The sequence below is a fragment of the Saccostrea echinata genome, unplaced genomic scaffold (assembly GCF_033153115.1).
Source record: "Saccostrea echinata isolate AGI-Se365-2 ecotype Australia unplaced genomic scaffold, CSIRO_AGI_Sech_v1 ptg000003l, whole genome shotgun sequence".
In the NCBI taxonomy this organism is placed as follows: domain Eukaryota; kingdom Metazoa; phylum Mollusca; class Bivalvia; order Ostreida; family Ostreidae; genus Saccostrea; species Saccostrea echinata.
The window spans coordinates 12,189,292-12,201,516 of record NW_026889752.1 but is presented as its reverse complement, the minus strand read 5'-3'; the positions used below and the strand labels follow the sequence as shown (position 1 = coordinate 12,201,516).

The 12,225-nt window shown below is 34.1% G+C and overlaps 1 protein-coding gene across 3 annotated transcripts; it reads right to left on the bottom strand.

Moving 5' to 3' along the window:
* Positions 1-643: 643 nt before the first annotated feature.
* On the bottom strand, positions 644-3,572 carry LOC133178586 (uncharacterized). Of its 3 annotated transcripts, XM_061313303.1 has the most exons (3): positions 3,488-3,572; positions 1,452-1,835; positions 644-968 (listed from the first exon to the last, which is right to left on the bottom strand). In XM_061313303.1, exons 1-3 carry the CDS (start codon positions 3,545-3,547, stop codon positions 960-962), a joined length of 453 nt encoding a protein of 150 aa, XP_061169287.1. In that variant the 5' UTR covers positions 3,548-3,572; the 3' UTR covers positions 644-959. The 3 variants fall into 3 exon arrangements, 2 of the variants coding, with proteins under 2 accessions (XP_061169287.1, XP_061169286.1); XR_009720001.1 differs by having other exon boundaries at positions 1,452-3,572; XM_061313302.1 differs by having other exon boundaries at positions 644-1,835.
* Between the last annotated feature and the right edge of the window lie 8,653 nt (positions 3,573-12,225).

Here is a 12,225-nt window from a genome sequence, read left to right as displayed (position 1 = left end):
AGATTTTACGAAGTGCTGGCTTTAAAGGAGGGTGTTGAAACCCCTGTAACATCATCTTATCTGTGAGTAGCCTGCCTCGGATTAAAAATTGTTTGTACTGAGAGCATGCTCTTGAGAAGTGAATAAGTTGGGAGACATAAACACCAAGTATAGATGATAGCGGAATATTACTACATAAATAAGGTAAGTTGACGATGAAAAAGCTGAAGTCATCTCGCTTGCCATATAATTGATAAATTAAAGGAGACTTACCTGTAAGGCGAACTTTGATTGAAATTCTCCGAGGCATTCAGGAACGTGGGGGCAGGTGAGATATGCTTGCTAGTTCCCAGATCAGTATTTAAAGAATCATGTGATCAATCGAAAACATTTAATATGAGTTAATTATAAATTAATAGTATTATTTGAGGGTGGGACAGGGTCGGACACCTGCCCCCACGTTCCTGAATGCCTCGGAGAATTTCAATCAAAGTTCGCCTTACAGGTAAGTCTCCTTTAATTTATCAATTCTCCTTCGGCATTCAGTCACGTGGTGTCATGTGAGACTTTAAAGTCGATTGACACATGATTAAAGCATAATGTAAAAATTGTGTTTCAAGAAAAATACAACATTTATTAAAAATATGAAAAGTGATATAACTATTTCTTCAATTTTGACAAAATTCCTGAAGAGAAACAGACATTACTTTCAATGTTCTTATCATAATATTTCGCAAAAGTCTGAGCAGATGTCCAACCAACATTGTCCATGATCGTAGTAATTGGAACACCTGATGACTTCGCCGCACTCGAAGATGCCGCCCGAGTGCTGTGCGCCTTATAAATATCGGTGTCTGTCTTGGCGTTCTGTAAACATGATTTAAGCCATCTAGCTAAAGTATCTGTAGATACCGCTTTATACGGCTTTTGAGTTGAAATTAACAATTGAGAAACATTATTTCTAAACACTTTTGTTCTATCTAAATAAGCTAAAATACAAGAAACAACACAAATACTAGGATTATCTACATAGTGTCTAAACTGAAGAGGTTTCAAATGAAAACCTGGTCTGCTTTGTTTCAGTAATTTCTTAACATCAAAAATTATTACTGAGGAATCATCATTCATATTCATAAACTCAATGTTTAACGCTTTCAACGTCTGCAGTCTTTGTCCTGAAACTAAAGCTAATAGCATGACTAATTTCATTGATAAACAAAGCATTGTCATGTCTCGATTTTCGCCCAAAGTAACTAAATAATCTAACACTTGTCTAACGTCCCATGTAGCGGAATAACGTGGGAACTGGGATTTACGTTAAAAACTCCTCTCATAAATCTCTTGACTAACGAGTGTTCCCCTAAATTTGAATCATCATCTAAACACACAAAGGAGGATAGAGCACTCCTTGCTGTATTTAACGCACTATAACTCAGTCCTGATTTATGAAGTGAAGTTAAATATTCAATTACCAAGTTCACAGAAACTTTATCAGTTCGATCAACTTTCCCATCTATGAACTGAAACCATTTGTTTATATAAATGCCATACTGTTTATGTGTAGAACTTCGCCAGGACTTCATAATAATTGAAACTGATTCCTCCGATAAACCACGTCCTTCGTATATTTGCCGGACACATGACAAGCGAGAAGGTGGAGCTTGTTGTGAAGGGGATGAAATACAGACAAGCGATTCGGTAACTTCAATGTCCGTGTGCTGTTCGGAATCTTTATGGGCGGAGCGACACACATTCTCATTAGCACTGGAAACCATAACTGTGTTTCCCAACACGGAACAATTAAGATTCCTTCGGCCCTGTCTTGCTTTATTTTCTGTAATACTCTGTCTATAATACTGAAAGGAGGAAATGCATAAATTTTAGAAAACTGTTGCCAATTAATTGTAAATGCATCAAAGGCAAAAGATCCTATGTCTGGATTCCACGAAACATAGTTTTTTAACTGAGTGTTTATACGAGATGCAAATAAATCAACACTTGGAATAAATAATCTTTTACACAATGCATGAAATATGTCTGAATTTAACATCCATTCTGTATCGTCTCTAATTTTTCGACTCTCAAAATCCGCCTCAATGTTATCTTTACCAGGTAAATAAACCGCTGAAATCCAGATGTTATTGGCTTTAGCTAATAACCAAATTTCCCTAGTAATATCATTGCATTTTGAAGATCTAGTTGACCCGAAATGGTTGATACAAGCAACAGCAGTTGAATTGTCAATATGAATCTTAACATGTTTTCCACAAAGATTTGATAAAAAACTCTTTAATCCTAAGAGGATTGCATACAATTCTAAGTAATTAATATTCGGGGCAAATGAAACCTCTGATTCCATCCAATTACCCCCAGTTTTAGAATCACCTAATACTGCACCCCATCCAGATAACGATGCATCAGTGCACATTTCAACCTGAGGATTGACACGCCTTATCGGAGCACAAACGTTTAACACAGTGTCATAAAACCACATCATATCATTATACGCCCTCTCTGATAATTTCATTCGAGAATCAAAATTTCCAAAACTTTTTGACAATGCTTCAATCTTCTCTATTTCAATCGTTTTAGAAAACAACATTCCATAAGGTATTGCCACTGAATAAGCTGTTAATAAACCCAAAAGTTCTGAAATATCGCGGATTGTGTACGAATTTTGTTGAATAAACTTGATCTTTTGTCGCAAAGTATCTTTCTTCCTATCTGTCAGACTGATCGTCATTTCAACAGAATCAAGTTCAAAACCTAAAAACGCAAATGATTGCGTTGGTTTAAAAATTGACTTCTCTTCATGTATGATAAATCCCAATTTTTTCAAAAGATCACAAGTGTAAGACACATTTTCTGCACATTCTTTAAACGTTGCACCCTGTAAATACACATCGTCAATGTAAACAACAGAGATAAAACCCTTTGATCTTAACGAAGCAAATACAGGCTTTAATAACTTTGTAAAAATTCTTGGTGCTGAACTTAGTCCCATCGCCAGACATGTGTATTCCATCACATTGCCCTTCCAAATAAATCTCATAAATTTTCTAAATTCTTGGTGAACATTAACCGTGTAGTATGCGTCTTTTAAATCAATTTTAGCCATATAACAATTTTGAGTCATTATATTTAGCACCGATTGCAAATGTTCCATTTTAAAATGTTTGTACACGACAAATTCATTGAGATCTTTAAGATTTAGAGTAAGTCGAAACGATCCATCAGATTTGGGTACCGTGAAAATCGTAGATATAAATTCACCATCACAATGACTAGTTTTTCGAATTATGCCCTTCTTTTCGAAGGAAAGAATGAGATCGTCAATTATCTCAGAATCGCGCTTATTAGCAATAGTGGGTCTAGCCCTTATTTGAGATGGAACTTCAATAAATTCAATTTTATATCCTTTAACAATGTCAAGAATATAAGGATCTGATGTCAGGTCTTACAAGTCTTCAATATACTTTGATATACGACCAGCAATGTGTGTACTGACCTGTGACTCTAGAACTTCTTCGTTTTGTAAGGGGTTCGCACACTGCTGCCCTTGTTCCATGCGGCTGACTGGGTGTTGTCTCGGGTTTGTTAGATGACCCTCATTGTCTATAGTCAGTAAAACATACAAATATGAATTTGTTTTGGAAAACTTTGTGGTGCCTTTTATTTCAAGTTCACTGGGATATATCGAGTGGACATATGAATGGAAATAATTATTGATAATTAATAAAACGCTGTAGATATATCTGAATGTAGAGTTAAAGGCCACTCACGGCAACTGTTTTTGTCATATAGAAGTTTTTGAATAAAATCTGCTTCATAGGAATATAAAAACAGGTCGGCTTATAAGGGAGCACAATGAGTTCCTATTAGAATTCCAACAGTTTATTGAAAGATCTGGTCTTCAAAGACTACATAAATGTTGTCAACGAGGAACTCCAGCATCCTTTTACATGTAATAACAATTTCAGAGTACTTGTGTGTAGAATCAGGGGGATTTTAAGGAAGTAATTTTGTTAATGATCAATCTCAAGATGTAAAAATTTCCGAATTTGGTTTTTATTGAAGAAGCAGTTGTCTATGATATCAAAACGCCTATTTTTGAATTTATCTTGAGGAATGGTTGTATAAATTGTAGAAAAGTCGTTCGTCTTGATGTTTTTCATTTTTGAAAAAAATGGTTATTTAACATTTTCTAGAAGTTCTTAGGAATTTTTGAGAATCAACATTTAATATGCTGTAGCACAGTATGTCTGAAGTGTCTCCTTTACATCAGTTAACATTTGTGTAAGGAGTTAAGATAGGGGCTTGATAGACCACTTGCTGGAACCTGTTATGTATCTTTGTTTGGATTTTGATGAAGTTTAGGAATCCAGTGTAGGTAGGGTAGACCGAACTCAACTTGGTTGACTGGAATGATAATAGAATTAAGCACAGTAATGTGATTTTGAAGAATTTCATCTTTAGAAAGTGACCTTTGAGTATATGGAAGGTTTTCAGATATAGAATTAAATCAAGTTCTTCTTAAATACATGTACAGTTATAATTTTGAGCCTTACAAGACGATATTGTAAGAAATCTTGTCTGCTGGAAACATAAATATTGTTTATAATCTCTGTAATTCCTTTATCACCTCCGATTTAGTGAAACCGGAAGGATAGATGGTTTGCATTTTGCCTTTTAAATTTCTAATACTATTCTTCGATATATTTTTTAAACGCTTAATCCATTCTGTAAACTCCAACTTGAAATATACCGTAGAATATTGAAACTTGAAATATATTAATATTGAAATATATGAAATATCAAAATTACCGCAGAACAATTAATTTACATGTAAAGTTCTTAAACAATCAAAGACTAAAGGAACATTTCTGAAGTAACTAAAATTAATTACTACGAACTAATTTAAAAAAAAAATCCAGTAAATATGATCTTCTAGTACACCACATTCTTGCCCATTTATGAAAGCTTCCAATCTAAGAACAGATTTGAGAAAAAAAAAAATATGAAGAAAGTGTTCTTCTGTCTTAGTAAACGGTCAAATCTTTTTTTTTTTGTGTGTGTGTTTGTATCATTTTGTAAGAAAAATTCCATAAAAATTAAGACAAATGCAGTAAATTCGGGTTAGCTGATATCTTATGAAGATAAATTATTCATCTTTTAAATCTGGTAATAGCATCTGGTAGACCCTCTATGGTATAATCTATCTGTGCAAAAATCAAAATAATCTTTTGACATAGAAGTAAGCACAACATGATTGGCAACAGCAGATTTTCATTCTTAATGTCCGGGAAAAAGATAAATATCTTAATCTGATCTAGCTTCTAAAATACAGTGGTCAAATTGAATCTAATTGATAATGATGTCGTCTTCTTGAATCCGTGAAAATTACTTTTAGATACAATAAATATGAGAAGAATCCCTCCTTAAGCCCTGAAGATGTAAATACATGTAGTACACATTAAAAGGACTTTATATACCGGTATATTAATATAATACATATTAACGCCTTTCTTGCTTATGGCAATGTTACAACGTACTTTGAAAAATTATGCACTTTGAAATTTTTCTTTTCGAAGTGCGTTAAATTTGGTACCAAATTAACGCACTTTGAAAAAAAAATATTTCTTTTCAAAGTGCGTTAATATTGACCATATCAACGCATTTTAAAAAAAAAGATATACAAGGCTTGGTCAATATTCTTGCATATTTTAGGTTTGATTTATAATTATTTTGAACCTGGTTGGAAACTTTTTCGGTGATGACGTCACTTCTGAATCTTTGATAAAGACGTTTTAAAGATTTTTAGGGTTGTCTTGTCCCCAAAGGTTTTCGTAAATGTTATAAAAGGGAATTTATTTTTTTTAAAGATATAATGGAAGAATGATTGTTTAACAGCACAATTTCGTTTATTTTTTAATTTTATTCAGTCTGTAATAAGTTCGGTAGATGAAAGGGTGCATATTGTCGTTTTGTACATATTGTCGTCGGCGACAATATGTATATACCCTCACTGAACATATTTTCGTCCATCGGTACATATTGTTGCCGTTGAAAAGTAATGCATGTACATATTGTCGCTGGCGACATTATGTGCCTCACCCTCACTGTACATATTGTCAGATATTGTTGCTTAAAGATTTCATTTGTTGTTTATTGGTAGTTTTGTGAATGTAATTGATGTGTGAATCACACTGACGTGTCTCGTATGCTATTTCATGCAGCATGATTGTGACGGTACATTTTGTCGTTCTGTTCATATTGTCGCCGGCGACAATGTGTACCAATCCTCACTGCACATATTGTAGTCTACCAGAATATGTCGCATGAGAATGCACGGCAATGCTCCATATAAATACGGCCAGAGAAACCAAAAACTTCAACAATGATCATACACACTTAATTTGATCGCCGAAATATGGCAGAAATATTGCCGACTCGGCGTTAAACAATAATAATCAATCAATCAATCCATATAAATATGACTAATCATTGCTTTGCTGTTCTTGAGAAGATGATTTTTAAAGAATTTTCCCATTTATTCCTATGTAAAACTTTGATCGCCCATTGTGGCCCCACCCTAGACCCGGTTTGATTTGAAGATGCTTGAATCTGCGCTACCGGAGAATGATTACATATAAACATTACTAACCATGGGCCTACTGCTGTTCTCAGTGGTGAATCCAGAAATTTCAAAACGGAGTTCGCCCGGTTCAGAATTATTTTGACGAGCAAAAAAATTTAAAAAGTCATTTGTATGTAAAGTGTATGTCACTGTATTTTTTAAGTAATTTTTTTAATATAAAATTTTATCTATGGACAAAATTGAGAGTCAATACTAGTTAAACAAACAGAATTTACCAAAGCAGAAAATATCAAAACACCGGGAGAGGGAGCGCCATTGCTACATCTGTCTGGTTTTTGAGAAGATTTAAGATTTTCTCTATATATTCCTATGTAAAACTTTGATCACCCATTGTGGCCCCACCCTACCCCAGCAGGAGTCATGATTTGAACAAAATTAATTTTGATTTTTGTTATGATGTCAATCTCGAGAATTTTTCATTCGTATGTAGAGGACGTCACCACGTGGAGGGCTGCAAATTAAGAGCTATACTTAGCACTCAGGTTCATTGAGTAGTGAGGGATCTTTTTAGTGCCAGCACCTCAAAATTGAACGTACGCTATGTAACGAAACTTTCACATAAGTATCATCTCTTCTGACCCAGTACTAGTACTTTAAAAAAAATGAAAGATTTCTTTTCTAAATACTCTATGAAAAACTTTGATCACCTTTTGTAGCCACATCCTTCCCCCGAGGGACGTGAATAAAACTGAATCTTCACTTCATAATGAAACATTCACAAAAGTTTCAATATTTCTGACACAGTGGTTCTTGAGAAAATTTTTAAAAGATGCCACTAAATTTTTCACTAGTTCCTAAATACTTCCGTTGAGAGAGGGCATGGTCCTTCATTTGAACAAACTTGAATCCCCTTTAACCACGGATGCTTTGTGGCAAGTTTGTTTGAAATTGACCCAGTACTTCTTGAAAAGAAGCTGAAATTGTGAAAAGTTTACAGGTAGAGGGACGGTCAGACAAAATGTGATCAGAAAAGCTCATTTGAACCTCGTGTTCTGGTGATACAAGAATGTCAACCCCAACACCAATTATACCGGCACATGATTGTATATAAGAATAACGCAAAAAATAATTTCCAAATAATCATTTCTACTGAAAAAAAGTATATATATATTCAATCTCCAAGTATATATTACAAGAAAAAAAGAATAGGCTGATTTATCAGATTTCTCAAGAATAACGGTATCTTGACATATCATAGTGATGTACATTAATCCTGGACACAATTTTCTGACCAAGAAGTTTTCTCCCTACAGCATTGCAAGTACTGCTGTCTGTCTCATTCTCATGCTTGTGTGTGTGTTTGTCATTTCTTTCTCAAGAATTTGTCAAAACAATATATCGACGGCAATAATGCTGACCTTGATTGTACATATAATCGCCGACGACAGTATGTCCATGTGCTTGACTGATCATTTTGTCATCCATTATGCAAGAGGAAAATAAGGCTCGTCTCTGCACGTATTGTCGCAGGCGACAATATGTATCGATGGACGACAATATGTGCAGTGAGGGTAGGTACATATTGTCGCCGACGACAATTTAGAAATCGACAATATGTACGGTCACAAGGGGTCGATAAGTGAATTAAAGCATCGCACTTTTCTTAGAGAAAAGAGAGCGATTAGGATTTTTCCATACCATGAAAATTCTCTCTCTCTCATCATTTTTCTACCTATTGTGAACATATATGAAACAATGGTCGACTTTCATTTATTTGATAGTAAGAAAAATAAATCTAAGCCACATTACTCACTCGATTGAAATTTTTGCCTCGTTCAATAATAACATTTTCTCAAAAAAATCTGATAAACAAAAGTTTTGCAGTCAGAATACTTCTAAATCTGTAATTTAATATCATAAAAAGGCTAAGTATGTCAAATAACATGTTTTAATTACCCTGTAATTAAATAGTTGGACTGAAGGACCTTCTACCTGTCCTCTCCTCGTTCTCGATGAGGGTAGATCAATTCATAATTTTTGCGAAAGAAGTATAAAAAAATACTGCTGTCTATAATTACTAAAATCTAAGTCCAGAATTTTTTTTATACATATTTTTTCAAAGGGCGTTAAGTGTCTCCATAGTAAAATTGCTGATGTTCCTTCTTATTTTCAACATGTAATCGGTATTTGCAACATGTAATATAAAGTAATCAAACTTTTTTAAAACTGAAGAAAAGGAACTGAAGCAATAAATCCTCCCTGTCATGAGGTTTTAATCACATAATGCTCATCAGTGTTTCAAGACATTGGCACCATGTGTAAATGCTCCCTTCAAGACAATATACGTTACTAAATTAGTAATCTACTAAAAAATGATAGGATGCCAGAAACTCATTGGAATTTAAGGACCAAGACATCGTGCCAATTCTTCCCGGTAATAAAAAGGGAATGATTTTATAATCATTTATTGTGACGTTGTTGATGGATGTTATGAAGCAGTTTTAATGAATGTAAATTATATAGGGCACCAATTTTGATGCATCGGATGCGCATTTCGAATGTAGAATTTTGCGTGAAATTATTTTTGTGTTATTCTCTTAGTCCTCTATTTTCTTTTTTCTTTAGGACGTCAATGTTGATCATTCTTAGATCTACCGAAAGTAACATTTCGGGTAAGAAGAATAACCCATGGGATTTTACTGTTAGAATACCTAAGAGGTTAACTCTAATGAATTGTACCTTGGAACTGAGTGCGATCTATGCAACTGGCTTATCAAGATCACTCATTCCGATTGAAAAAGAACTGCATATCTATTGCGATGCATGTCAAATGTCCGTTGTAAGACAGCAGGAGAGACCACTACTTCGGAACATCATTTTAAATACTGATAACGAAGAATACAATGAGACATTTTTGAAGCCATACAAAATACCACTTCGGATGATGGATATTGACGAAATCCAAATCGAGATCAAAGACAAGAATGATAGATTTGCTACCTTTCTAACCGGCGAGGTGGTTGTGACCCTTATGCTCCGAGGTTCATTTGGCAGTTAGTAGCATGTCTGGATGCATGTATAGATGCTTAGTCGTCGTTTCAATGGATCGACCGCATGGAAGGATATTATAGAAAGTCTACATCAACGTTATAAAAGCTGCGCTTTCTTTCTTTATAAATGCATAGCAGTCACGTGTTTGACAAAGAGATTAATCAATGTGTTTAAAAAATGTGTCCTGTTTAATGCTTTTAAGAAAGGTTTATTTGTTTGATTGTTTAACGTCCCTTTCGAGAATTTTCGAGAATTTTTCACTCATTTTGAGACGCTCCACTTGCCGGGAGGGGGGGGGGCTGCAAATTTAAACATACTCGGCACTCAAGGCCATTGAGCAGTGAGGGATCTTTTTCATGCCAGAACCTACTGACACGGGAACTCGGTTTGTACGGTCATATCCGAAGGACCGGTATCCATGTCCTGCATTGGGATTCGAACCCGCGACGTAAGGATCGACTCCTTACTCCGCGACTCTAGAGCGAACGCTCTAACAACTGCGCCACGCGGGCGACTTTCAGAGAGGTAATTTTTGAGTACTCTCAAACTAGATGTAGATAATAAATTAATACTCACAAATATGTAAAATATGCATAATTGTATTTGTGAGATGTTTTCCGCCCTACAAAATAACGAAAATAACGTTGTTTTGACATTTGCAAGCAATTAATTTTTTTTTTTTGAAAATCGTTGGAATTTCCATCTATTTGACCTCCAAAACATTCTTAAAAACATTTGACCTCCATAGGACTCCAGAACACATTGTATGACGGTTTCCACTCTTTAAAATATAGGGGAAAAAAACCTTGTTTAACATTTGTTAGTTTTTGGGAAAAAAATGAAATATACTCTTCAAAAAAAAAGAAACGCATAGTAGAATTTTAGTGACACATTGAACATAAAGATTATTTAGTAAAATGATGTATATTGACAATAAAGAAATGTGGTTGACAATAGGTCTACAATCTAAATGTCATAATTACTTAAGAATTTTAAAATCATAGATAGTTCAAGGTCATTAAAGATCAATATCTTGTATGCCCCCCACAGACACAAATGATAGCCTAAATCAGCATCTAACGGAAGCAAATAAGTGTAATAAAAATGTATAGGAATACTCTCCCACTGTAAATGTAGAGCTTTGATCAGCTGTTGCAGAGTCAGGAGATGTGATTGTCTTAGGCAAATCATGTCAATCCATTTTGTCTAATGCATGCTCAATTGGGTCTAAATCTGGCGATTTAGATGACCATGGCAGAAACAGGTTGCTGTTACTTTGCAAGAATGCGATTGTCAAACAAGCCGTACAAGGCTGCGTATTGTCAGATTGAAATACGACTGTAGGATGCTGCAATATTGGAAAGGCATATGCAGGTAGAACATCGTTAGAGTACCTTTTTCCATCAAAGTCCTTTGAATATGAACCAAATAAGTCTTACTTTTATGTAATACCGTTTTTCATATCATTGCCTGGATGTCAAATTTCATTGACTCATTGTTTTGACCATTAAACACACAAATAAAGTAATTTTCTACAAGTACATATGACATTTTTTTTTTGAAGAACTTAAACTTCAAAACTATGATTCGTTTTAGCCTTGAAAAATGCGTATTTTTTCAATTTAAGTACTTTTTTATTTTAAAATATATATATATATATATCGTTTAATTTTGGAAAAAAATACTTTTTTCATTTTTTCACCCGGTAAAACGTAAACATTAACAATAACAGAGAATAACAGAGCTCAAGCCCTGTTTACAAAAGCATATGTTTGACCTGGTGTAAAGAAGAATGTCGTTGTCATTGAATTCTAAGAATATTCATGTAAGTTCATTTCATTTAACTGGTTTAATATTTTGAATAAGCATAGAAATTTAAAATGTAAACAAGGCAACTGTGTCCAGGCCCCTTTAATTCTAATGTTCTTCATCTATTTTAAATTCATGATTCGTGTGTACAGGGATAAAAAAGCGTTTTGGTTTGATTCGAGGAAATGCGAACAGACACTGTTGACAGTGACAGAAGGTCGGACAGTTTGCTCTCATGAATTCAGATAACTTCAGTAAGCAATTCTTCATTACTTTCAATACTTACTTTGTATATATTATAGTTTTCAGTTCTCGGGTTCATCAGGTTCACTGTATATGTATCTGTGTATTCATGAAAAAATACGTTCAGGAAACAGGAGAAAAAAATTCAATTAAAGGGAGTGAAAACAAACATCTCCCACATTTTTAGAGTGTTCCTTTTTGATCAGTGATCTTCTGAAAATCATTGTAAAAAAAAATTGTTTGTTTTTATATTAAAAGGAGAACAAATCAATATTTATTTAGCGAATGCATAATAATAAGACAGACCGGTAATCTGAATGTTATCGTGTTGTCAATTGTAACGGAAAAAAGCAATGTAAACATAAAATTATTCAGATAAAAAATACTTTGCTTTGATCACGGATACGATTTACATATGAAATTAACGAAGTTCAAGGGGTAATCTTTCGTCTCTTCCTTTTTTAAGAGGTGGAAGGGTTTATTTAAAAAATTGATCAAGAATAGAATTTGGTACTTATAAAGAAATCACAATCAAGCCCCTTATC